The following is a 26,959-nucleotide window of genomic DNA, read 5'->3' on the forward strand; positions in this document are numbered from 1 at the left end:
TATCAGTACCACAGAGCTCACAGTGTACAGGTTCACCTGTCAATCTTGAGTTCCCAAGACACTGGGGAAAAAAAACACAGAATAACACTTGAAGCTCAATTTAACCTGTATTGAAGGCTGACTGTAAAAATTGTTCAGAACATTCAGCAAGTAGAAACGAGATACAAATTACACTTCTACTGTAACAGCATCATAAGACAAGATAGGATTCAACATTAAAATTCAAGTTATTACCTTTAAAAAATATTCATAGAGCTATAAATCTCCCCCACATTATACTCATACATTTATACATAGAGGAAGTGACATTTAAAGCTACAGTCCAACTAAATATCACTGAAGTGGTTTGTTTTTGTTTTTTAAAGAAGAGTAGAAGCTAGGATTGATAAAGATATGAAAGGATATCTTTAAAATTACAGAAAATACAATGGCAGAATTCATATTCATACTATAGCCTTGTAAACTGAAGACTTCAAATTCAGAACTATAATTACTGAGTAAATTGAAGTTGAAATATTAAGTGTCACACGTGGCATTAGAAAAATGGATTCACAAACTAAAAGAACGGAGACTTTACAGTGGCCTCTATGGTTCTAACAAAAAAAATTAGGATTTAACAAGGTACACAAAGAACACAAATAAATACATAAAACACCACAGCCACATACATAAAAAGTTCCAAGCTTCAATCTATAAGCAAGAAAAGCAGTACCTTGCTGCAAGTGTAAGAGAAGAAAGCAACAACAGTAGCTTCACAAGTCAACGCAGAAGGTCAGCAAGGCAAGCATTGGGACTACCCAAACACAGTTGTTTTCCATGTTACACTTCTTTCCTTTATGAAAGGGAAGATACAGGACACTGCGATTTGGCCCTATCCAGCAACAGTGCCTACAGGCCATTCCTCAACAACAGCCTCTTCCCTTTTGCAAACAAGGTTTTCAGCCATTAAAAAAAGCACAAGCAAGCAGTCCTAAGGAAGATGAGCTGGGTTGGTTTTGTTGCTGCTACCGGTTTTTTTGTTTGCTTGGGTTTCTTCCATGCTGAAAACTGTATTCTGATTAGCTTCTCATATATTCCAAGTATCAACTTCTCACCCCCACAGGCTACAAACATTAACCAGATAACGTAACCACCTTTGCTATGTTCCAGGAAAACCCACAAGAACAAACAACAAAAGAATCTGAAACAGTGGCAAGGTGCAGCCCCAAAAGCAGCCATCTCACACCCTGTACTTGCCCCATTAGCTCTATTCCAGGATAATTGCCCTCACCAAATTGCCACAGTTTAAATAAAACCGAGTCAAACAAATTCATGCTTAGTAAATTTTTCCTGAGTTCAGGATCATTTCTAGGAAGCATGAGAGCAGCAAAATCACAGAGGAAAGGCAACATGAAAAAAAATAAGCAATAGCTATTATCTAACTTTCTGGGCTTTTTTTCCCCTCCCCAAAGTTTTAGACTCTAATTAAAATGAAGAGGAAGAACTGGATGCTTACACAGTCTCTCATTAACATACTTTTAAATTCTTAGAATCACATCCATATTTTGATATATGTGCCAAGAAAAATTCTAACTTCTTGATCTAGATCTTGAGCCTGACAAAATAGCCACAGGCAACAGGTAGTTGTTAAAAAACCCCACAGGCAAAGAACTATATCATACTCCCACAATAAGCATTACTGTTACCTAAGATGTTCTTCTTGAACATTACCTTGAACTCATTATCTTGACAAATTTGATGCTATAAATCATGGGTTTGGCTTGACTGAGCCGCACTGAGCAAACAGGAATTGTCTAGGGCTGCATATAAAATATATAATAAAGGTAACATAAGTAAGTAACATAACTATTTTTAAATTAAAACATACAAGACAGAGCAACAAGACCATAAAACTAGTGGGTTTTACTTTGTTTTTGTGAGACTAACACATCAGTCTGGTTCGATGTCAGTGGTTGCAGTTCTTAGTGAGTTCTCAAGGTGTCAGGCAGATTTTTGATGAAATATTACTTTTCCTGTACTTCGTCCTGGATAACAGCTGTTCACCAATGTCATCAGTTCTTTTGGCAGCACATACGTGAATGAGGAGTGTATGGGAACTGTTGAATCACGGCCTGAACCTCTCTGATTGACCACCTGAGGCGAGCACTGAGTCAGCCACAGGAGCACAGGTGAACTCAATTTCACCTGAGTGACTGGAAGGGGTGGAGCCTGGCTCCAGCCCTCCTAGGCCCCATTTAAGGCCTGACTCCCAAGGAGGAAGGATATCTATCTGGAGATCACTCCTCTTGGAGCCCTTCTGCAAGCCCAGGACATGGGTAAGCTCTTTATTTCATTTCATTACTCCTTTGTAACACAATCTCTCTGGCCCAATACTTGTACACCTGTTTGCCATACAAGGGGTGATTGTGAAGTGATGGATATTTCTCTCTGGTAGGATAGGGCTTACAAAACTCTGGTAAAGAGACATGATCAAATTTTTCTTTGAGTTGAGTGTCTGATTGCATTTCTACACATTCAATTTGAAAATTCTCAGGTGATGTCTTTCTGTTTTCAATTCACAGTCACGGATTTTTAAAGAAATCATTATTTTGGTGTAAGCCTCGAAACATCTCAAATTCCTTTATCCTGTGCTGAGCCAATGTTTCAAAATGCATGGTATTATTTGCCATAACCTGAGCTTGTCATAACCTAAGTTTCAGTTCAAGTGCTGCTATACTTTGAAACATAACACAGACAAGTTGATTTTTCACCTTGAAAACATGTTTTACTCATTTACCTGAGCAGTCAAATCCACCACAAATGCTAAATCCATGACATTTTTCATCTTCACATTGACACAAATTTTCCTTTTGATTTCATAAATGACTTGATTTTATTTCACAAATCGTAAAGACTTCTTAGCATCATACTCTGACTTGGCCACCTTTCTTCAGAAAACTAAATGATGACCGTCATAATCAGCATCCCTGCATTCAAGGAATTCCTCAAACTGGTGATGATTCAGTCCATTGGACTTCATGAAATTCACAGCTTTGGTGATGATTTGCATGACATTTTTAAAGCTTTCACACACAAGTTTTCTCCATGCCCAATGCAGTGATATTTCAAACATGAGTTGTTGGTGGTAACTCCATCATCTGCTACTAATTTTATAAGTCCCTCTTTTTTTTTAACCAACCATGACTGGAGCACCATCAGCATCTCTACCAGATATGGTGACAAAGGTTAAAGAAAATCACTTCAATGTAATTTTATTTCTTCATACAAATTAAGAGATATATTGCCATTTAATGGCACCAAAGCAGCCACTTCTTCAGTGGCTTCTTAGATCATCTTAGATTCATTATCAGCCTCTAATGAAAATGGCAAGTTGAGCCACATCTGTAGCATCAGTACTTCCATCTATAACCAAAGCATAAAATTTGAAATTAGCGGCTTTACTCCCCTTACAGATGTTCCTATTACTTCAATTCTCCTGGCTAGAGCCTGGTTTTACAAACTTTCACAGCAAAGATTTTGTTGAGGTGACAGACTTTTTTTTCAGTTCCGCTATTTTGTCTTTATAAAGCATTCCTTGGTACACAGCAAATTTGGCAGCATGTTTCTGCATACAAGGTCTTTATGAATTGTAATATTTGAAAACTGCCATGATTTCCTTTCAAATTAAGCCTAGTGCCATATTATTAGTCAGCACTGCACCCTCCCCAAGTCCCAGGGCTGGGCTACTCCGCAGTGCAGAGCCCCAACCATGATGATGCATGTTGAGCCACATTGCAAGCTGTGCCAGACCACATGCAGCACATAGGTTGGACATGCCTGCTATAAATAGTAAAAAAAAAAAAGACTGCTTTATGATGTTTTGGATAGCCAAAGACTACAGACTAAGCATATTTGTCCATGTGACAACACAAAACATAGGATTTATGAATCAACTACATACCCTATGTTTCGCTCTTACTTGCATGAAGTGATGGTGCGCATTTCAAAGTGCTTCATTTAAGAAAAAAAAGCACTGAGCCAACAATAACTGTGGTTGCAGCTGGAAGGGATCTCTGGAACTGACCCAAATTTTGCACTCATTTTCTATTTCAGCTAGATTGACTTCACCTCAAATTCAGCTACCAAGACACTACAGGACATCAACAAGAGCCCTGCTTAGCCAAAGTAGTTGATGTCCACTGCTGTTTCATCCATGCACCTGATCAAATCAAAGATGGTACCAAATTAGTGGCATGATATGCCCTCACAGATCCATGCTGACTGCTCTAAATCATTCTCATCTTTCACATAATAGGACAGGCCTTCCAACAGCTCAACCACTCACCTCTCCTCCTTGAAAAGGCTTTCCTGTAGTCTTCTGGATCTTTCTTTCTTGAAGATGAATGTAACAGTTACTACCTCCCAGTAAATGGGAACCTCCCACAACACTGACATTCCAAAAAGACAGTGGTCTCCCAATGAAATCACCACCTTCTCTCACCTCTTTCACATGAATCCCTTCCAAGCCTATACTTTCCTACATCCGTTTTGTTTGCTTGATACCCACCTGATCTCTCACTCCACTTGCTACTGCAGCTAGGCACAGGGACCTGAGAGCTTAGGATTGGATCCTCTCAGAGAAGGACAAAGCAAATAAAGCATTGATTATTCTCATTTTTCCATACACTTTGTCATTATGAGGTACCTTGCTCAACAACATCACATTCTCTTCCTTCCTTTCACTGCCATACATAGAAACTTCTTGCTGCTCCTTTACACCTTTCAGTATATATACAGTAAGACAGACAACAGCAGCAGAGCTCTGGCTTTCTTTAGTCTCTGCACACTGACAAACTGCTTTCTCCTGCCTTCATCTGCTGTACGCTTTCTTTCTGCATTTGAACTTAGGCTGGGCTCCCCTACCAGCCTTGGCAGACTTTTGCCACACCTTCTGTCTTCTCTACATCAAAACAGACAGCTCCTGTGATTCTCAAGAATAGCCTTCTCCAAGCAATCAGTTCTCCCAGACCACTTCGACTTCAAAAGCAGACTCCCATGGGATCTTGCTAAGCAGATCACTGTTCATGCCAAAGTCAACTCCCCAGAACTCCAGGGTTGTAGTTCTACTATTTGTCTTACTTACCCTGGGAGAAGTAGACTTTGAGAGTCCTGAATGGTTTTCACTGTTTCCAGCAAATATCAGGATAGCTAAAAACCCTACATTAATACTAGAGTCCACAAAAATAAGGCTTCCTTCAGGTTTCTTAAACAGTTTTTTTCATCCTTTCTTTATCAGGTTTGTGGCAGACATTCACAATGTGGCCTGCTTGCAGAAGTCACCACCTTTCCTATACTGAGTCTATTCTTCACTTATTTCAGGATAGCCTCTAACAAAGCTTTTGGCTCCACAGATTGCATGCAAAAGAACCTGCCTGCCAGCATTTGTCCTCCACAACCCTGCAGTCAGCTCCCCTCCTTCCTGCAGCCCCTTCATCTGCAATTCAGCAACCCAACCACAGAATTCCTCCTGTGAGGACCCCACTACCCTGCTCCTTCTCCCAGCCTCGAGGAGTAGCACCAAGCATTTGTTACAGCCCATGACATGGATGACCACATCTACACTTCTTCCATGTACTTCTAAATATTAATCTTGCCAGCAGTCACAAATTAATGATTAACATATGTTCATCTGCTCAAAGCTGCCTTTCCTTCACACTTTCAGAGTTTAATAAGGAAACAAGAAGGTCACAGGACAATTTCTGCAGGGAATATCATAACCAGTCCATAATATGTAACTGATATTACTCCTAAAGTACCCTGTGGAAATGCAGTGCTGGTAATACATGCAAATGGACAAGCATCAACTTGAAATTTTGTTTGAAAGAAATTGTACTATACAAGTGTTAAGCATCTCTGATTTCTTGCTAAATGCACACAGTCTCAGTTGGATGCAAGGTTCCCAACAGGGTCTGGCTACAGCTCAGGAAAACTTTCCTGTATTCACTGGACTCTTCACCACACACTCAGAATCAAAGAACCACAGAGGTTGGAAGGCACCTCTGGCCCAACTCCCCTGCTACACAGGAAAGTATCCAGGAGGGTTTTGACTGTCTCCAAGGAAGGAGACTCCACCACCTCTCCAGGCAGAAAAAAGTTATTTTCTGCAGAGCTCCTATCCAGCAGGTCAGCCCCTAACCTGTACTAATGCATGCAGTTATTCCTCCCCACGTATAGGACTCCACACTTGCCCTTGCTGAACCTTATCAGGTTCCTCTGTGCCCAGCTCTCCAGCCTGTCCAGGTCTCACTAAGCAGCTGCATAGCCTTCTGGTGTGTCAGCCTCTCCTTCCAGCTTCTACCAACAGCAAACTTGCTGAATGTGCATTCTATCCCTTCATCCAAGTCACTGATGAAGACTGGACCCAGCACCAACTCCTGAGGAACATCATTAGCTACAGGCTTCCAACTAGTTCTGCCCTGCTGATCACAACCCCCTAAGCTCTGTCAGACAGTTCTCAATCCACCTCACTGTTTGCTCATCCACCACACACTTCTTAAGCTTACTTACAAGGATGTTATGGGAGACAGTGTCCAAAGCACAGAGAAACAAGATCAGAATAACCAACAAAAATTTACATATCCATATTAAGACAAAACAAAGTTTCTCTAAGAGAATGGAAGTTCTATTCACCAAATAGAAATTCTATTCATTTAACATCATCCTTCAGAACCTCTACTGTAGAGCATTCCAAGGAGCTGGAAAAGTAATACACTGTTTGAGACCACTTCCCTTTACCTTTCTTTTAATTCTCAGGAGACACCAACGCCTGCCAAGGTAAGTAGGGAAGCATCACAATATGCACAGTTTGGCAAGTCACCTGATCCTTAAGCAAGCAGCTGTAACATACTAAGAAAAGTCTGTCAAAAGAAGTGCCAACCAACATGGTCTGGAAGATCACCTAGTCACACCTGTTCTTAATGCAACACCACAAACTAACTGCAATCATTGGCCACATGCCAATACCCCCACAACACTCAGTGAGATCTTATCTGCATGCAACTCAACACAGTTGCCTCAACTTCCATTCACATTCCTCTCCTGCAGGGAGCCATTCTCAAACAGTTGTGTTATTGTGGGACCCGACCTCCGTGTGTGCTCACTGCACCAATCTCTGCGTGCACTGAAAGAGCCATGGCCCCCTGATTATAATCTAAGAAAACGCAATGGGAAAAGGATACAAAATAAATGATTTCATAACAGATTTTCTAGGTTAAGCATTACCTGTAGACCAGGACTTTTATATTACTGGGAAGAAAAAAAAGTCTTCAAATATCATAAAGGAAGAGTACATATCAACTTCAGTCAGACACCTCAGACAACTCATGTGGAAGAAAGGATGTGAAGAATTGTGTCCTCCCCTCCATTCCTGCTCCCTCCTTCCAAAGCACTATCATCCACTGCCCCCAACAGGTACCATCAGCATCACATTCAATCTGTAGTTGCTTCTCAATCAATGCTTTAGGAAGCTACGTATGGAATAAAATGGGTGAGAACAAAATTATCACAGGTCAATTACCAGGAAGCATGTCTTTAAGACTGATGTTCCATTACTACAGAAAGCAACAATGGAGATGCCAAGAGCCCACATTACAAAAAGTTGCACTTTAACAACTGTTAATGTCCTACCTTACAAGGTCTGTATGTTACTATTCAACAGATGAGCCAATATTAAACACTAGCTACAAAGAAGCCGCAAGAAGTAATGTAATTCTACACAGCAAATCCACACTTATAAACTTAGAATTAGGACAGCAAGATGGAGACAAACTGGAAAAAGGTACATGAATGATTTTGGTTTTGTGTTTTTGCATGTATTTGTGGTTTTAATTTATAATCAAAAAACTGCAAGCTGTTATATTCCTTTTTGGAAGCAATTTCAAACACCTATTGTTGATACTATCATTTAGAAGCATTGCTTTATCAATTTCCAATGAAGATCCACACTCAAGCTTCAAGGATAACTATACTGACCTAAAATATTCAGTTTTCAGACACTAAGACACAAGTACCAAACTAAATATTATGACATATCTTGGCTCACTTGAGTAGTGAAAACCTGATATGAAAAACTTTTCATTAGAGAATTGAAGTTTTCTCTCTCGACACTTAAAGGTCTTCTACAGGTAAGAGACAAAACTTCTGATGCACCACTATGCAAGTGAAGTTTTTCCACTATACTTGCTTATTCGTACATTCTCAAATGGGCTTCCTGTCAACCAAACTTGAGTTTCAATCAGGGCCTTCCTAATAATAAATTCCAATTTACGGAGAATTATAATTGTGAGGCATGATCAGCCCAGCTAGTAGGAAAATGTTCATATGTATGCAGGCATGATAATTCAAGGAAAACAAATATGTATGTTTCACATGAGGTAAAAACAGCAATTGCTATTGAGTTATCTAGAACATCCTGTCTCTAGGAAAAGAAATATTTATAAAGCAATCACAAAAACAGTGAAAAGCTTTTCATAAAGTCATTTAAAGTGGATTTTTTAGGTTGGATATTAGGAAACCCTTCTTTACAGAAAGGGTTGTTAAGCATTGGAATAGGCTCCCCAGGGAGGTGGTTGAGTCACCATCCCTGGATGTGTTTAAAAACCATTTGGATGTGGTGCTCAGGGACACGATGTAGCAGAGGGCTGTTAGAGTTAGGGTAGTATGGTTAGGTTGTGGTTGGACTCAATGATCTTTAAGGTCTTTTCCAACCTGAGTGATTCTGTGATTTATAGATTCAATTTTGAGGAGTTTGCTTATTCTAAGAAAACTGACAGACTGACACAGTAATTTCCCAGTAACAACTTATTATTGCAGATATGACTTTCAGATGATCACTCTATTCCTCCTCCAATTTCCCCCAATACTAGACAAGATCAGAAGATGGAATAGTTTCTTTTAAACAACGACCATCACCATATGCATTTGAAACAAACATCAAATGACTGTAGTTACTACTTAGAATTTAGTAGTAATAATAGGTAAAAGAAAGAGCACCCCAAACTCTTACTTTTAAGTGACAGTGTTGTCCTACTGTAAGCAAACAAATGAAAGAAAGATGTTTTATAAAAAAAAGAAAGTATAACCTAAAACTCTTTTGGGACAGATATGCAGCCTGAATCCTTTTACCAAGAAGACTGCACATACACTGGTGCCAACAGAAACGTCAGGTACACAGGAGATGGAAGGGTAAGAATGTGAAAGAATTACTCTTTGTACACAGTGTAGTTTTAAACCAGCTATTCTCCAAGCACTTCTGAAAACTATTCACAAATACTGCCTTGGGCTCATTTCTGCCTGGGAAATTCAGCCCAAGGCCTGCTAACTAGTTATTACACCCACACAGATAAGAAATAAGATTACTAAACAGCACTGCTCATGTGTAGGGCTTGGAAAGAGATCATACTTGAATGCACACAACCACAGCTGACAGCAAATAGCACAGCTGGGACAATATAAACCAGAAGGAACAGAAGTGAATCAGCAGAGTGAAGGAGTTGCTGCTGAAGACTTTGGTGAAGGAAGATAGGACAGAGCCAGGCCACTGAAAGAGCCTCAAAAGGAGGGGGGCTCCAAGGACCTTTTCTTCTCATCTCCAAGGAGGTGAGGAAGCAAAACATCACACACCTCTCCACTAACTTCTATCAGAGAGGAAGACAGTTGAACTATTCTTGGTCATGCTGGCATTGTTTATCTGCCTTTTAAAAAATAAAAATAAAACAATACAAAAACACTGTACTTGCCACCGCCATCTCTGGAAGGAACCAAGAATCAGCACAAACAAAATGGACAAGAACAGGTACACAGCAACAGACTTTTGGACAGCAATTCACTATAATAGGCAGTAGGTCTGAGCCAGCATTATGGCAGCAGGAGCCATTGATCCAGAGTCATCAAACCATGCTGGTTATAGAGGAAGGAGTTGCTTGCTATTTCTTCATTCCCCAACAAAAAAAGCCATACATTCTCAGAGCTGAGGAATCTAGTGGCTTCAGCCCTGCTCAGCCTGTTTGCCAGGACTCTAAGTTTGAGGTTCATCACTCCAAACAGGTCAGAGCCCAGCAGCCAGCACAGCAGCAAAAGTCAGTTTAACTGATGGCTGACCTACTCCAAACACATCTTCCTTCCAATAAAAGGCTCCAGCATCTATCAGACATTCTACTGAAATATTTTAGCATACTAAATCAGAAGAAAACATTAACTTGACAAATAAGGTGTCTGCTACATTCAAAGCACTGAAGTAGCACAAGGTCAGAAAAGTGCCCAGAAAGGCAAAACCATGCAAGCTAGCAACTACAGCAGCTTTAGGCAAGCATCAGCATTTAAGTACAAGTCTAGAGTGTGAGGACAGCTATGAGATTATCTTCCAGACAAAACTCAAAATATGCAGTCCAGCAAATACATCACACCACTACTAATGGACAACAAGTCAATAGTACCAGACTGGACCTAATCCATAACAGCTAAGATGAAGACAACAAGTGATTGATGCAATACAGCATCAATCACTTCACTCCAGGCAGATATCAGTACCCACAGATACAATCTCCACAGCAGTAAACACCAGGGCATTCAAATCACAGCTAGCTTGTGACCAAACTCCTGCATCTTATCATCCTAAAGGCAACCATTTCCTCCAAATGAGCATTATGCTAAGTAATTAATTTTAATCTGTATATCAGTCCTTCAAATAAATTAGCTTGGTAATTAAATAACACTCTTCGCAAAAGTCAGATGACTTCAGTTCATCTCCCTCCTTCCAATACATACTTCCAACCTCCAAGGATATCCCCAAAAGGGGTGCAATAGGATGCTTAAAGCTTTCTGCTCCATAGCCTTCTCCTGCTCAGCGTAACACCATCATCCAAAATCCAACACAAGTAACACTTCATCTTAGCCACCAAATGACACAAAAGGAATGTGAGTGTTTGCCCTTATTCCAAAGGTCATACACATTTTGTGTCATCCTATCACTGACTAAAATGCACAGTTACTCTTTGGAGAACAGTCTGAAACTTTGACCTTACAGCTCTGGTGAGCCCCGCTAACTTCTAAGATTTTAGAAGCTTGAAATTTCTCCTGCAAGCCAACAAAAAAGGAGTATTTCTTTACCAGCAGCACTCTCCACTCATTCACTTAGCTTAGAAGTTATGGTACAGTTTTAAAAGAAAAAGCAGTCTGTGCTTGGCAGGCAAGACACAGTTTTGAATAACAGTATGCTCCTTCCACAGAGATATCAGTATTCACAGGAAGATCACCACCACCATCTCATGCCTTACACAAGTGTTGGTTATTTAACTCAGTAAGGCAAAGGGACAGAGTAATTGACATTTCCACCATCTCTTGTAGAGAAACAAGCAACATGCTGCCTTATCTTTGAAGCAAAAGACAATTGACTTTATTATGTTACAGCTAAACCATACGTAAGACAAGTATTGAAGGATGAGCAGAACACCAACTGCAAACCTGACCCTAGTGCTCCCTTCGCATGTCTTGGCACACTCCTATGCTGCACCACTTCTTAAGAATTGATCGCTCCAGATACAGTACGTGGGAGTAAAGAGTCCCCTCTGTACACTTTAGACATCAGTCTGGAAAACACGTTCTTAAACAAGACGTTAAAATATTAGCATTTTCTTTTCCTACAGGTACTTGAACCAAATCTCTCCTCAGGTTATCTGAGCACAAAGTGCCGTTGGGAGGCAATGAGCTGTCAACACACCCCACAGCAGGGGGTTCAACTAGATGATCTTTAAGGTCCCCTCCAACCCAAGTCATCCTGTGATTCTATGATTCTAAAATGCTTGACTCACCATTTCTGTAGCAGGTGACAGATTAAAGTTCTGCATATTTACAGAAACAACAAAAAAAAGTGAGTGTTCATCTAAACCGTGAAGCCTCTGGATGTCAGTTAGCTACAAGCAAAGAAAACTTCTCAGTTTTAGATAAACTTGTTTTTCAATATAATAATGTTGCTTTTTTTTTAGATTAATACAACCTGCATCCCCCCTATAATATTTATTTTTGCCAACTACATTTCTTGAGAACAAAGAACTGACAACATTCTGTTAAGCTGTAGGAAAAAAAAAGTCTTCAAAGTTATGTTCTTATTGTTTAAGTCAAAAGCTCAGCTTGTTCACCCAAATTCATTCTGCTCAATACAGACTTGCTATAGCAGCTTACAAACTTAATCAGCTTCGCATTCCCCCTAAAGAAGCTTCCTCTCTACTTCCTTCTGAAATACTGCTGCAGGCTTCAAGCTTAGAAAAAGATAAAGTTTGCATTACAAATCTTCAGTTTATACATCCTTGGATTTTTTTCCCCCCGTTTTCCTTCAAAGACCAAGATTTCATGAGAACAGATGAATACTGTGCAATTAATTTTACATCAATAAAAGCATCTGCATCATTTTTGCCTTTATACCACGCAGCAGAATAAGGTATTTCTCAACAGTTAAAAACACTTTGTGTATTAAAAGACTGTATGCACAAACATCTCTAACACCTGAAGCTCAGTGAGTGATAGAAAAATTGCATTAAAGGGGCAAAACCAGCTGTCAAGTTACTCCACGAAGTTTTAGTAGTTTACATTACTTTCCCATGGGATTTTTTCAGTCATTTATAGTTCATTGCTTCATATGGCTATAGGATCCCTGCTGTGTTAAAAAATGCCAAATAAAATTATATCTCATTCACTGCTTTATGCTATACCTTCTTTTGTTCAGATCCAATTAGTGAAAGCCTGTTCTTCATTTATCATACTTTTAGCTGATTACATTAGGCACTACAATAGTTCTCTAGCTTTCCTCGACAATGTTTGCACCATCAGTGTTACATTTATGGTTGAGGAGGCTCTTTCATCTTAACCCTCTATTCCAATCAGTTCAGGGGGAAAAAAGTACATACGATTACTTTTTTTTTTCCACTGAAAATTCTTTGCTTGTTTTCTCACCCCAAAAAATAATCCCAGATGTTTGCATTACATTCAAATGTTCAGATTTTATTGGTCCTTACCTATCCATGTATAAAGAATTAGTGCTTCACAATTTGAACTCCAAAGAAAAAGCAGCATTTCGTACAGTTTATTTCAGCTTCCTTCCCACTCTTCCCCAAAACATCTTAAAATAAAGAGTATTAACCAAGATCATCAAGACTCTAAAAAACACAAATTGCAACCTACTTCCCTGAACATATACAGCACCTCATGGGCAGCTTTGTTCTCTAAGTGTGTCTCAGTAGTCATCTTGTCAGACTGCTCTCCCCTACACCACACTGATTTTACTTCAGGACAGCTGCTAAAGCAGCAACTTCTTTTCTACACCATAAATAACACCAAAAATTATCTTTCTGCCCATTCACATCCCTTAGGCAGCGTAAATGTAATCCAATCCCATTTAATCCCATTTCCAGCTACCTACAACTTCACATTATTGCACAGTAACTCACAAACCCCTGAAGTCACTTATATCCTTTTAAGCTTTAATGTTGCTGTCCTATCACCATAACAATTCTTGTTTATTCTTTTTTAACTCATAGAAGTCCTTCAGATCTTTGGCTTTTTTCTAAGTTAAGTGGACCAGACAGCATTTTATTCTTGATTTCCCTCCCTCCAATAAGCATTAGCTGGCTCTCAGCAGGCTGTTCAATTTCTGCCATATTCCCAATTTAGAACAGTCCTTTCTGCTCATAAGTTGCCAGAGTTTTAAACTTCTTGCAGTCAAAATTCTCATGTACTTTCCTAGCCTAGTTACCTTCCATTAATATGGACATTTGGGATGTCAAAGTGAACACCGCTTTAACAGCACACAAAACTTTTGCCTTTGTTCTATAGCAAATCCGGCGAGTAACAAAAGTAGTTTCACTCAAAGCATGTATGCATTTCAACTATCCCCACCACCTCCATTTAACACTGAACTCTACAGAGATATCTGAGAGTCCTTACATTAAAACATTTTTTAATTGCATATTAAATGGAAGAATTCCAAAAAGCCTTTCAGAGTGAAGCTTTCAGAGTAAAAGCCCACTAACAAATTATCTTTACTCCAAAAAGAAAAAAAAAAGATCAACCCTTTCACACCTATTTATATCGTTTCTACACAAACACCAATGAAAGTACCTGCTAGGATCATTTAAGCACATGACACTGGATAGGGAATAAACTAGAAGCTGTTACTTGAAGAGCTTGAATTGCTAGATGCTTTGTGGGTTGGTTTTTTGTTGTTTTTGTGGGGTTTTTTTCTTTAGATAGGCACACTAAAGCCGTCCTATTTCAATTTCAGTTGTTTTCAACCAGGATGACAGAAAGGAAAGCCAGAGGGATGCAGAAGACTGACTAGCTTGCCTTCCTTTTAAAGCTACTTGTGCAAGAGAATTGGTATCAAGAATATCAGACTACCCACGTTTTATTAAGTAGCTACACAGGTAAGGTAATAAAGGCCTTTACCTGCATCTTGGAGGTTGCTCTACTTTCTAAACAGGAAGTTTATCTACTTCAAATCATTATGTTTTTAAAAACTTTATTAAAAAATATTTTTGTAAACAGTCCCTGCATACTCATCACTTGAAATTAGGTCCCGCTATTCTTAATGAAGACAAATAGCTTTAGGATGGGCTGGTAGTTGAACCTTTACATTTATTTCTGCCTTTGTTCCAGTAATGATCACCACCAAAGCAACTGTCTATGACATTTCCTTGCCTTTGCAACACAAGTCTTGGAAGAGTGAGAGAAGTCTGCCTTAATTCTGTCAAGCAAAAAAAAACCAACAAAAAAGATCAAAAAAATTCACAGCTCTTTTACAGAACCCCACCACTAAGCAAACACTTTTCACATATAAACTTATTTGGCAGATTGTACTAGCTGCCAAATCTGATTTCAGTGTTTGACATCTTGTCACCACTGGTCTACAAAAGTAGTTAGCTGCTGATGCAATCTGAACAAAAATAACGTAAGTCAAGCCAACTTTGTCACTACTCTGTGTTAAGTAACACAGTGAAACAATTTGGCCTCTGGACTCATCTATCCCAACAAGCCATCACACACATCACTGCAATGGCCAGGTCATCCACAACAACAATGAACGACTGGAGATATCCTAGTCATTAAGGTGGATTACATTAAGCTATTTCCACAGTTATACATCCAAAGAAGTGATTAAGAGAGATATGGTAGACATAATACATAGGGTGCTCCAAAAGTAACGCCTCCCATTTATTTCCACGGAAACTACAACAGATAAAGAGCATAATAACACTATTTGATAGAGTAAATTCTCAGCTACAAAACAATATTTTCAATATTAAATATGCATTTTTTGCTAGTGATGAACAACAGCCTGCATGCCACGCTCACAAAGATCTGCACCAGCAGAGGTGACCCACTGCTGCTGTCATCACTGCTGAAACGCACCACCCGCCACCTCACTGTGCTCGCATCCACTGGTTGGCCTCCACAACCATTCAGTGAGCATCAATGAATTTCAGAGGGTGCCACTTTTTCCACATGGAGAATTCAATGACACCCCTTTGCTTCACACGCATTTCCCTGTTAGACTGCCCCTCTGCTGCCATCAGTCACACAGCAACAAAACGCAATGGAATATTGATGGGAAGGCTCAGTCTCTGCTGTTATACAACCAACATCCACCTCTGACATTGTGGGCCAACATAATAAAATAGGAGGCATTAGCTTTGGAGCAGCTCTCGTACAATTAGACCAAAAAAACCACTTATATAAGCAGTATCTGTACTACTACCATGTTTCAATCAGTCAGAACAGTGTTTTAAACAACCTCTCCCACTTTAAGTATACTGAAAGCTTCTTCAATGCACCCAGCTAATCCACATGTTGCACAGCTTGATTTGTTGGCCTAAGTAAGGATCCAAAGCAGCTAAGCAGGCAATACTTCACCCTCATAGAATTGCTAGCGTTATCTTTGTCCATAAACTCAAAGTGTCAGCATTTCATTCCACATGTTAACTCTAGGAACTGCTCTGAATACCTTACTGAATTTCTGAGTAACCAGCTTGAATTTACTTTCTCTTATGAACTATTATGAATTAAACACCCTATATATATTTTAAAGCTAAGACGGCACAGTAGATTGAAGCAGAATAGCTATTATATTTTCAGTTCTCTTTGTAACACATCACTGGTACTCCCTTCTGTAAGGTCATGAGCTGTACTTTTTCCTGTCATTCTTATTCCCTCATTATAATCTTCAATCTCAGTCTTTATTATTACTTTCAAATTTTCCATATTCTCCAGTTCATAGCAGTGCCCATATAATAAAAATAAAACCATCCAGATGCACTGGAAAGACCAATTCATTTTTCAAGTCTGGTACCAACTGGTGAAAAAACATGCTCTTTTTTAAAGAAGTTTTTAGTCTATTTTCAGAATTCATGCCAACAAACAAGGCTATGCAACACTGCTAAACAGCAGATCCATTTATCCAAACAGCAGATTACATATATAAGATGGAATAAAAGTACCCATTAGCCTGCTTCTGTCTTACCAGAAGGATCATAGATTTTATGAGTAGTTTGTATTTATTTTCACTTAATCCTTGGCTTCCAGAAGAATGAGGTTTTATAACACCTGACACCGATCTAGTAAGAAATCATTCCTCAATCCACAAGCTACTATATGCTCTCAGTTGTGGCTACCAGTTAAAATCCAGACCAAGTATTATTATTCTCATGCACATTAAAAAAAACAATTACTTGGCAAAGAAGTTCAGTACTGGAGCATTTGACTCATCCAAGAACAATCTAGTTTCAGCCCGTTATTATACCCACAGCCTATTTGTTTGAACCAAGCAAAAGGACTTAGACAACAGCTGTGTCAAAGTCCAAAATTCTCAACAGTTCTCATCTCTCACTCAACTCTGAAAGCAAAGTTCTCCTAACTAAACTTTCATGAATTCCACAACTCATGCTTCAGTTTTTCAAGAGCTGAGGAACTCAAGTCCTGCCATGCATAAAATTCACATTTTTTCCTTTCACCTTGCCTAGGGACCTCTCCCATTAAATTGTAATATAGGTTTTCAGCTCCCAATTCCATTAAACAATTCAAAACCTCTAGTCTGTGCTCCTGTTGCAGTTCCTGCAGGCAAAGAGTAATAAGATGTCCTCTACAGTCAACAAGACTACGCAAGTATGAATATACTTGCTGTTGCATGCTGTAACTGAATTAAAATATTTTAAACTAAGCTACATAAAAGACTACAAGACCTAAAAAAAGGGTAAGCATCTAGACAAGTACCTTCCCTATCTAGAGAGGCACTGTACTACTTTCCTGACACACTGATGATACACCTCAATATCTGTGTCAAATGTAACAGTTCTGGCATGCTTGGTCAGCTATCTGGTAGGAGAGCACATTCCTCTGGCAAGCAGAAAGCATAAGTTGAACGTAACAGGTTCAACAGGAACCATTGATACCAAATTCTCCACCTCCTGCAGGCCATTTTTTAATTACCCTTGGTGTTCATTAGCAAAACAAAACTTTGGTTTAGCTGCCACTGTTGCTGCACAGAACAACTACCTATAAGGTGTTACTGTATGCCTTAATTCAGGGAGAGAACAAAGAGCAAGATAACATCTATAATGAGCAAAACACCAGAGGTCACACCACATAATGCTAAACACTTACCCAATCCATCCCCTGCCATAGTATCTTCCCTCCTTTTAAGCACATGGAGGAAAAGGGTATATGCAAAGATGCTTCAAAACCTCAAACATGGCAACTATTATATGCAGGCTTGTTGCTTAATAGTTGCAAGTCATCTTGAAACCTGTCTATCATTTGCATTCAAGCAGTACTTACAGCATTGGCATCGACATCGCTGTGTATGGCAACAGTTTTAATCCCCATCTTCTTGCATGTTTTGATGACCTACCACACAAAAAACAAAAGCTATCAATATCCAAAACATAAATAGCTTAAGAATAAACTACAAAATGAAAAAAAACTTAAGATTACATACTTACTCGGCATGCAATCTCTCCTCTGTTGGCAATAAGGAGCTTTTCAAAAGTCTGAAGGGAAAAAAAAAACAATAAGATCCTTGAGAGATGAATACATTACAAGCCTTCCTCCCTCCAGAAACTCACATTTCTTCCTCCTCCACTTCCAATAAAATACTGGTTTACCCAGAAACCTGCAACTCTGAGTTCACCTAGTTTAAGAGTTCTGCTGATTTACCAATAATAATATATCAAACTGTATGCTGTCCAAGATATACTAGTACATACACAAGTTCAGAACAGATGGAAAGGTGTTGACTATTCACATCACCATTCCCTGGATTTTCTTACCATGCACAGTGCAGAAATTAGAACATTACAAAAGCTGTAGGAAAGAATCAAGTCCAGGGAAGAGACATTCACAAGCACTGCCAAACAACAGCCTTAATTCCCAGAAGTGTCCAAGTTGCATATATTGAATACACACAAGATACTCAAAGGAGGCAAGCTTCCCAGTTATCTGCTTCTCCCCCCCTAAATCTTAACTAAACACATAAGGACCTCCACATGGTCCCTCCCAACTCTTGCTGAGTTGGTACATGCCTTGATCCCCATTATGGCTAAGCCATGTGAGGAGTCCAGCAAACTCCTGTGCTGCCATCATGACATCGCTACACACACAGTATTAAGTAGCAACCAAAGTGCAACAAAACAGTAAGTCACACTTTAGTAGGCAAGTGAAACTTGCTGTCACCTTTCACACCCCATTGAACTTGAGGCTGGAAATGCATCTTAAAGGCATGGTAAGAGCACTGAAGAAGGGGATAACAAGCTGTCAGAAGACAATCAGCCTTATACCCTAAACAAAAATTTTCCATTAAGAAACTTGGGAGGAGCTCCATGTAGAAGCTTCAGTCCTGACTACAAGCACTACTGCTGCTACTGACCTTGCTGCTATACAGGCTTGTTTCCAACCAAGGAGGGTTCAGTATCAGACACAGACTATCATCAGAAGGGACAATCCTGCCTTGTACACTCATCCCACTACATCACCTACATCAGACATGGCAGTGATGCAGTTTCAGGATGCAGCAGCTAAGCACACAAATCAAACAGCCCTACTCTGCCTCCTATGCTCCAAATTACAAACAAGACAGGGAGCCAGCAGGCTCCTCCCTATCATGGGCAGCCCACAGTTGCTCCAAATAAGGTTTATCTAACTATATCCCAAGACACTCAATAGCTACTCTCCCTCCCCTACATAAAGCAGCTGTTTCCCATATAGTCTAGGGGAAAAGGGAGCATTGTCAGTGCAGCAGTGAAACTGTTTGTTATCCCTACCATCATCAGGTTTGTGGAAGGGATAGGTAGAGTGGAGGAAGGAACTGTAACACCACCATGGGAACTTCCACTGCCAGACTAGGGTGGAACAAACAGATGTACACAAGGTGCACTTGACCAAATGTATTATATTTCTTCAAAGTCAGGGCTGAGCTAGCAATGAACAGGGACATGCACAGCTAGATCAGGTTGCTAAGAGCCTGGTCCAGCCTGGACACCTCTTTGGTGTAAAACAGTTATTCTATTAACCAATTATGCTCACACAGCAAAACAAGACTCTCAGTATTAGGATGTTATGGATATCTATCATTTAATTTTCCAATTCTGCAATATGGATACTAACAGGAAGAAACTGCACTCTTATTTCTGCAGTTATAAACAAGATCCAAGTCCAGCAATTAAAAAAAAGCTTTATTCACATGCTGCCTTCAAGTTACATGCAGCTTTTCTTTTTTTTTTATGTAATTTCCACTAGTTAGTATGCAGAAGTCTGATACTAGAAGTCCAACTGTTTCAAAAACAGCAGCACTGAAGGGAGGAGGTAGAAGACCTTGAGCTACTTGTGGAAGCCACTGTCTGGAGTGATGCAGCTTCTAGTTAAGCAAAATCAAAGACCTGATTATCTCGTCTCAGCGTAATTATGCCTATAGAGAAGGAATAGAACCTTGATTAAGTAAAGAGTTTGAGAATAGGGGAAGCATTTAGTTAATTGCTTCAGGAGGATTTTCCTGAGAACTTTTTCTCCTAGCCACAGTTCTAGTTACATACTGATATTCTCTCTCTGCTTTCTAATACCGCTTCGCTCCTAATTAATTGCACCTACACTGGTAGATACAGGCAAGTGCATTTGTGCCCTTCAGTAAGAGCATACCTCCAGCCACACTATTTTTCCAAGTGTGTTACTTCAGCAGCTATGCCAAGACAGCCGCCCACAGGAAAAGTTTTCCTTGGCTAGCAACTGTAAGCTGAGATTGCTACTGCACGAGTCTGTCAGCAAGTCTGACAGAAAACTCAGACAAACCAGCAGCCTCATCCAAGGTGTGGATTTAGCACACCCTGCAAACCTCACACATCCATCTTTATCCAAGCTCTGAAGTCTTCGCTCTCACACATGAGTAACAAGTTCAACTTGGACAAAGTGCATCTGACCAGCTAACCAACATGCTGCTAGTACTGCATTTTCCATATCTACATGAACTTATTTACACGTATGCACACACACACAGTAGTGGCTTTTGCCTATACCTCCTATACCACATACAAAATAGCTGTGTCAAAATTAAAACATGTTCGGGTTAGTATGCAACTTCCCCAAGCTCTTAACCACTTCTCCAACCTTTTAAGTTATGCACTTGAGACAGTACCCAACCTCAGCAAATATACTACATGAAAAACATTAACATTTAGTAATTCAGTGACTGCAATTCAATGACTGTAAAGGGGTTGTGCTGGGAGAACTGCCATTGTTAGAAGCAGCACAAGGGAGAGGAGAGCTTTGAAAGTGAAATGCCAACATTACAGTAAAACATCAAAGAGGGAAAACATGCACTACACTACTTACCTTTTCGTTTGGATCATACACAGCAGAATACAGCTTATGTGATGTTTTAAGGCACTGTCTTGAACAAAGCGTTTCACACTACAGAAGAGAGAGGGAGTTACACTTTTTTCTCCTGCTACTATATTCCAGCAAGACAGAAACAGTTCATATACTGACATCTTGAGGAAAATCTTCCATATCATTCCCTGCCCCTCCTTCCACTCCCCCACAACGTGGATGGAAGCTGGCAAGGCTCTGCCTCCCCACACAAGCACACACACACAGCAAACAGCAGATAAGGACAGTTCAGAAGCCCTACAGAGAAGTCATTCTTCAGACCATACATGATTTTTAACAAACCTGTGACCTCGTATTTCCTCCTTGTTTCAAGAAATACTTACCAACAAGTTCTCAGACAGCATGCATAAGTGTGCCTGTACACACCGAGGGTGGGGAGAAGCCCTCATTGCTAGGGAGTTGTTAGGTATACAGCAGGCAATGGACCAGGCCAAAACCACTATCAAATGTAAAACAGACTCCGGATGCAAATTTGGATCCCCGTCTTCCCCACCACAACCCTGTGATGACAGTGGTCTAAGGAAGAAAAACATTTTCTCTAGGCTCACATTTCCTTGTTTTTCCACAGCTGCACCTCTCCCACTTTGCAACAGCACCATCCCAACCCCACCAAGAGCATTTCCAGGCAATCCCATTATCTAGCAGGACACTCATGATACACCACGAACCACCTACAGTTCTGCACTTCTTCATCTGAGGATGTGACAGTACAAACTGCTTCAGGCATTAAAGACGGAAAATACCTTTAGGATCAGAATTCTGCCAGCTGCAACCACAGCTATCAGTTGGCCATTACGCCAGTTGCACCATCAGTGACTACTGGTATCTAACTCCCATTAGAGGAAGGAGCAAGGATAGTTTCCAGAGTATATTCTCTGCACCTCCAGAGAGTACATGCAGCTAGTTAAGCAGGTGAGTCTCCCTAATCCAAGACCCTACTGACAGTGGAGCCTGTGGCACCACAAGTAGTCTGAAGTTAGTCATATCTCCCTATTTCTTTACTGGATTTCTAGGTTTTGTTGCCCATTGTCCTAGTTGTCTCACTTTGTAGTTTCAAGTAATTATCTGTTGAATAGGAACCTCAACTGTACCTCAAACAAGTACAGAAGGTAGGATCCAGACAGAACCTTCCCCAAAACTCCATCTCCAAAGCAGCACATGGTCTGGTTGAAACACTCATCAGTGAACAACGGGTGGATTTTAACCCCTTCCAGATGAAGGGAGCTTAGATCTGTTTCCCACATTCTGGCAAGCACTCAAGCGTTATAAGAAAAGTCAGGCACAGCTTCACTGCTGACATCTGTTGTTTCATTTTGCAAGAGGCTTATGAGCAAACAGTAGGTACACCCCTTCAGAGAAACTTACTGCAGCTACCACCACATAGGAGCAACTGGAGATCACAGCAGCTGTATCCAAACCTACCTTGATTCCTAACTATATGTTCCTCTGGCACCACAGAGATTGAGCCCCTCCTCAAATAGGTTTCCACAGCCATCACTGATCTCTAATGCACAATTCATGGTTATTTAGCTTATTCAGTACTAGCTTAGGTGCACCCACTTCTCTCTATCAAATGAGGAATGGAAACTACCCAATTCCATGTTAGTCAAGGCACTGGGGGGGGGGGAAATATCTATAAATCTCAGAACTCAAGCCTTAGTCCACTTCACAAAAGCTGTTTTCTTCCAGATCCCTGTGGTCAACTCATAGGGACAGTCAGGATGAAAACACACTGTAGCACATTTTATCTGATGCTACTTATAGGGTTCCCAAGCTAGTGACTACTACAACTTAAAGATAGCAAGTGAGCATGCATGTCTATTTTACAAGTGACATTACAAGGCTAATAAAAGAAAAATGAAGGCTAACAGAACATTTTATATTAACTCCGATATCTGGCTCAGCTTGACCTAGTGACCTTTTTACGTCCTGTGAAACCAGCACTGCTCAATTGATTAATCTGGTACAATCTAACACTGCTATAGCTTGTTACCTCCATTTGATAAGTGTTTCAGCTCTTTCAAGTCCACAAACACAGACTACTGTTACTTATTTACAAGAGCTCAACTCTGGACTTAGAAGTTCGGCTTTGAGCTTCCCACCTCTACTGAATCTACTCCCCTTGGTGAGCAGAGCTGGCTCCAGCTGCTCCAAAAGGGACCTGCCACCACCAGAGCCGAGCCATGGGCATTAATCTGCAAGAGTGAAAACTGTAGCTTATCATTAATATATTACATATTTTCTAGACAGGAAAGCTACCATAACAATGTTCTTTCCTCCCCACTGAGTACTTTCCCTCTTTTGTAGCCTCTCAGATACCACTGAGCAGCCAAGCACTCGTAACTACAAGCAGACCCTCCTGAAGCCAGCTCCAAACAAAGATACAGCACTAGGTTCAGTGAGGTCTATTGCATTACACGTACAATTATTTAATTCCTACAAGGCCTGAGAATCATGGCAATTCCAGGAGGGAGAGAGGAAACACATTTCCATGTTTGCCAACATAGCATATGAGCTACAAACAAGGGAACTCCCAACACCTAAGCCTATTTTTAAAACCTAAGTCACTCTTACACCCAAGTACCTTCTCCCTTGTGCCAATACAAAAGTTTGCATAGTCACATAGTGAATCAGACTAGGGAATATGTCCAGCTGAAAAGATACTCACAAGGAGTGGGAAAAGTCTGTCCTTTGCCAGATTTCAGCCCTGTTTATCCATTTAGACATTCAAACAGCAGCACTGGGACAAGTTGGAGGGAGACAGAAGCTGAAAGGCAATGGCTTGTGCTCAAGACCTAACAGCTGCAGAAAGTTGGAACAGTTTCTCACAGCATCAGCTTAAATAGCTCCAGCGAGGCTAGAGCTGTGAAAGACATTACAGAGCCATAATAATGATGCAAGAGTCACCAATGCGAAGTTTGCAGATGAGAAAGCATAAAAACACATGAATAGCACCTCAGAACTAAGATTTTTTTTGCTTTGTTCTTAAAGCAATGTCAACTTTATGAAGTTAACTTCCTATCCAGAACAAAAAAGTCCCACCCAAGCAGATGGCACAGCATGCTTTGCCTGCAAAGTTCAAACAGCTACTCCTAGAAATGAGGTAAGTAATTCCAGAACGCTGTAGTTTACCTCTAGAAGGTCTGTAGTTTATATACTAGAAACAGTCACCAAACTCCACAAGCAAAGGGCTGTGTTCATCTCCCCAAACCAGTGACCACTCTGTCTCCTTACCCTTGTGGTAACATAAGGTTACATGTGGTAACAACAGGTAACTTCTATGACTTAAAAAACCAGTAGGTACACAGATATTAAGTGTGAAGACCTAAGTGATATCATTTGACCGTTAGCAAACTATAAAACAAAAAAAATCTATGAATAATTCCCACGCAAATCTGATTAAATGTTTTCCAGTGACTGAAATCTTGAAGGTGACTTTCACACAGAGATATTAAGGGCTAACAATCACCTCGGTTACCCAACCACACAAACCACCTATGTCACTGTGATGGTTTCACATCGACAGGCCGCTCAGCTCCACCATGCCTCCCATATCACTCCCCCTCCCCAAAAGAGGGGAGAGAGAAAACATGACTGAAAGAAAGCACACAGCTTCAGATAAGGACAGGGAGATCACTCACATACTACCATCATGGGTAGAACAGACTCAGGGTGCGGGAGATTAACGTAATTTATTGTCTATTAATAAGCACCTAGAGCAGCAAGAACTAAAAGCAAGCTTCCAGCCCTCCTGCCTCACCACAGGCTGTTCTCCACAGGCTGCAGCTCTGGCTTGCAGGCGCACATCATGGTCTGTGTCCTCCTTCAGGCTCCACGGGCTCTCCCATGGCTGCACAGGGAGATCTGCTCTGTATGGTGGGCTGCAGGGAGACAGCCTGCTCCTCCATGGGCCTCTCCTGGGCTGCAGGGAGCTGCTGCTCTGCACCTGGAGCACCTCCTGCCCTCCTTCTGCACTGACCTGGATGGCTGCTCTCTCACAGTCCTCACTCCTCTCTCCCAGCTGCTGTTGTGCAGCAATTTTTCTTATCCTTCAATCTGCTCTCCCCCAGCACACCCAGTGTCACTCATGGCTCAGCTCTGGCAGCAATAAGCCTATTTGGAACAACTGGAGCCTGCTGTGCACTGACAAGGGGCAGCGCTGGGCTCTGCTCACAACCCCCTTACTACCAGAACCTTGCCACACAAACCCCACGCAGCTGCACGATCCCTAAAGGCACGTGATGACTTCTATGCAGTATGCTTTAGGAGTCATATTTCTGGAGAGACACTTATCCCACACCCTCAGCTTTCTGGATGTGTAAAGCCTTCCCAAATGCATTAGTATAGTTCTGCAATGAGCTTCTCGCATTTCCAGGAAAAGTAAGAGGAGCAGCATGACACAAGAGGGCTGTGCCAGCTGAAATACCCACAGCTAACCGGAGCAATGGGTGGTTAAGAGACAACACCTTGAGAAAGCAGTAACCCTTCGCTGCAAGTTACGATTCTGCTATAACACGGTAAAAATAGCATTTCAAGTGCTATTCCAGTTACACCCTACCCCTCTGATTTCATAAGCTCATATGTAACAGAGGGGCAGAGAAGGAGGAAACAGAAGCACACACCAGGGGAAGGGCAGCTGGGGGTTAGGGAGAGGGGCTGCACCACAGGGCGGTGGGCACGGAACGGGCTGCCCAGGGCTGTGGGCACGGCCCCGAGTACCGGAGTCCAGGGAACGTTTGGACACCACTCTCAGACACGGGGTTTGGATTTGGGGGGTACCCTCAACCCCCATCGCCGCTTCCCATCCCCGCACGACCCCCGCACACTAGCGCTGCGCCAGCAGCGAAGCACGGGACGCCCCGCCATCCCCAACCCCGAAGGCTCAGCGGGCCGCCGTGCACCGCCCGCCAGGCTCCGGCCGGCTCCGAGCCCCCAGCACGGCGGGCCGCCTGTCAGCACCGCAGCAGCACTCCCCCTCCTTCCTTCCCCAACCCCGCCAGAAAGGGAGACCTCCGAACGCTCGCACGGCAGCGCGCCGACCACCCCCTAGCGCCGACCCAGGGAGCCCCCCGGCCGCTCGCGCTCTCACCTCTCGCAGCGCCCGGCGGCCGCCCCGTGCCCCACAGCGCAGCAGCAGCACCGCCGCCATGACTGCCGCCCTCCCGGACACCCTTTCACCCGGCGCGGCGCGGGGCGGGGCGGGGCCGGGCCGTACGCAGCCAATCCCCGCAGCCACGGCGGGCGTGAGGGGGCGGCGGCCGCGCACCCGGGGCTCGCGCTCTCAGTGCGCGCCCGCGGCTGAGCGCTGTGGTGCGGCGGCGCGGAAAGCGTTCCCGGTCTCGTGGCATCCGCGTGATTTCTCTCCGGGTCGGAGCACGCTCGCTCCCTTCAGGGTTGCCAGGCAGCGCAGAGCAGCACCGGGGTGTTGTCCGTCGCTCCGCAGCGTTGTGCTCGTAGGCTCGGCTGAGGCACGGCAGCCACCTGCAGCGCTGCATCGAAGCTTTTCCCCCCGCGCAGCTGCGAGAGGAAACCCGTTGGGACTGCGCAGAGGGGATGTGGCAGCCAGCTGGGTGCGGGAAGAGCTGCCTGCGGTGGGGAAAGGCCGGGGGTAGGAGGGGCTCAAACACCAGGCACCGCGTTCTGTCATTATGGAACAGGTTGCCCGAGGAGGCTGTGGATGCCCCATCCCTGGAGGCATTCAAGGCCAGGCTGGATGTGGCTCTGGGCAGCCTGGTCTGGTGGTTGGTGACCCTGCACGTAGTAGGGGGATGTACCAAGTTTATAGGACGTGAGATGCATTGTGCACAGAAGCCTGGGACTGAAGACCTCAAAGCTGGGACAACTCTTTTGAAGTACCTGTTATGTATTCTGCAAACAGCCTGTGTTTCTATCAGCATTCTGCTCCACGCACTGTGAGACAGACATTCAGCCTCAGAGTCAGCCAAGTCAACGCTGCCACACGTCTCTGCACAAAATACCTGTGGAGAAATCTTGACTGGAA

The 26,959-nt window shown here is 42.1% G+C and overlaps 1 protein-coding gene across 7 annotated transcripts in view; it reads right to left on the reverse strand.

Annotated features, from left to right (window-relative positions):
* The window catches only part of PCCA (propionyl-CoA carboxylase alpha subunit), a 270,716-nt gene extending 244,586 nt beyond the window's left edge, over window positions 1–26,130 (reverse strand). For 6 of the 7 annotated variants that reach the window (XM_040706028.2, XM_416970.8, XM_025146739.3 and 3 more), the window contains exons 1-4: window positions 26,048–26,130; window positions 20,902–20,979; window positions 18,024–18,071; window positions 17,860–17,928 (exon numbers count right to left, since the gene is read on the reverse strand). In XM_040706028.2, coding sequence (XP_040561962.1) covers window positions 17,860–17,928; window positions 18,024–18,071; window positions 20,902–20,979; window positions 26,048–26,107 — 255 coding nt within the window. In that variant the 5' untranslated portion in view covers window positions 26,108–26,130. Of the gene's footprint in view, window positions 1–10,803; window positions 12,360–17,859; window positions 17,929–18,023; window positions 18,072–20,901; window positions 20,980–26,047 lie in introns of those variants that run through there. The other variant, XM_046913872.1, reaches the window with a different exon arrangement.
* Between the last annotated feature and the right edge of the window lie 829 nt (window positions 26,131–26,959).

Source organism: Gallus gallus, chromosome 1 (assembly GCF_016699485.2).
Source record: "Gallus gallus isolate bGalGal1 chromosome 1, bGalGal1.mat.broiler.GRCg7b, whole genome shotgun sequence".
NCBI classification, from domain to species: domain Eukaryota; kingdom Metazoa; phylum Chordata; class Aves; order Galliformes; family Phasianidae; genus Gallus; species Gallus gallus.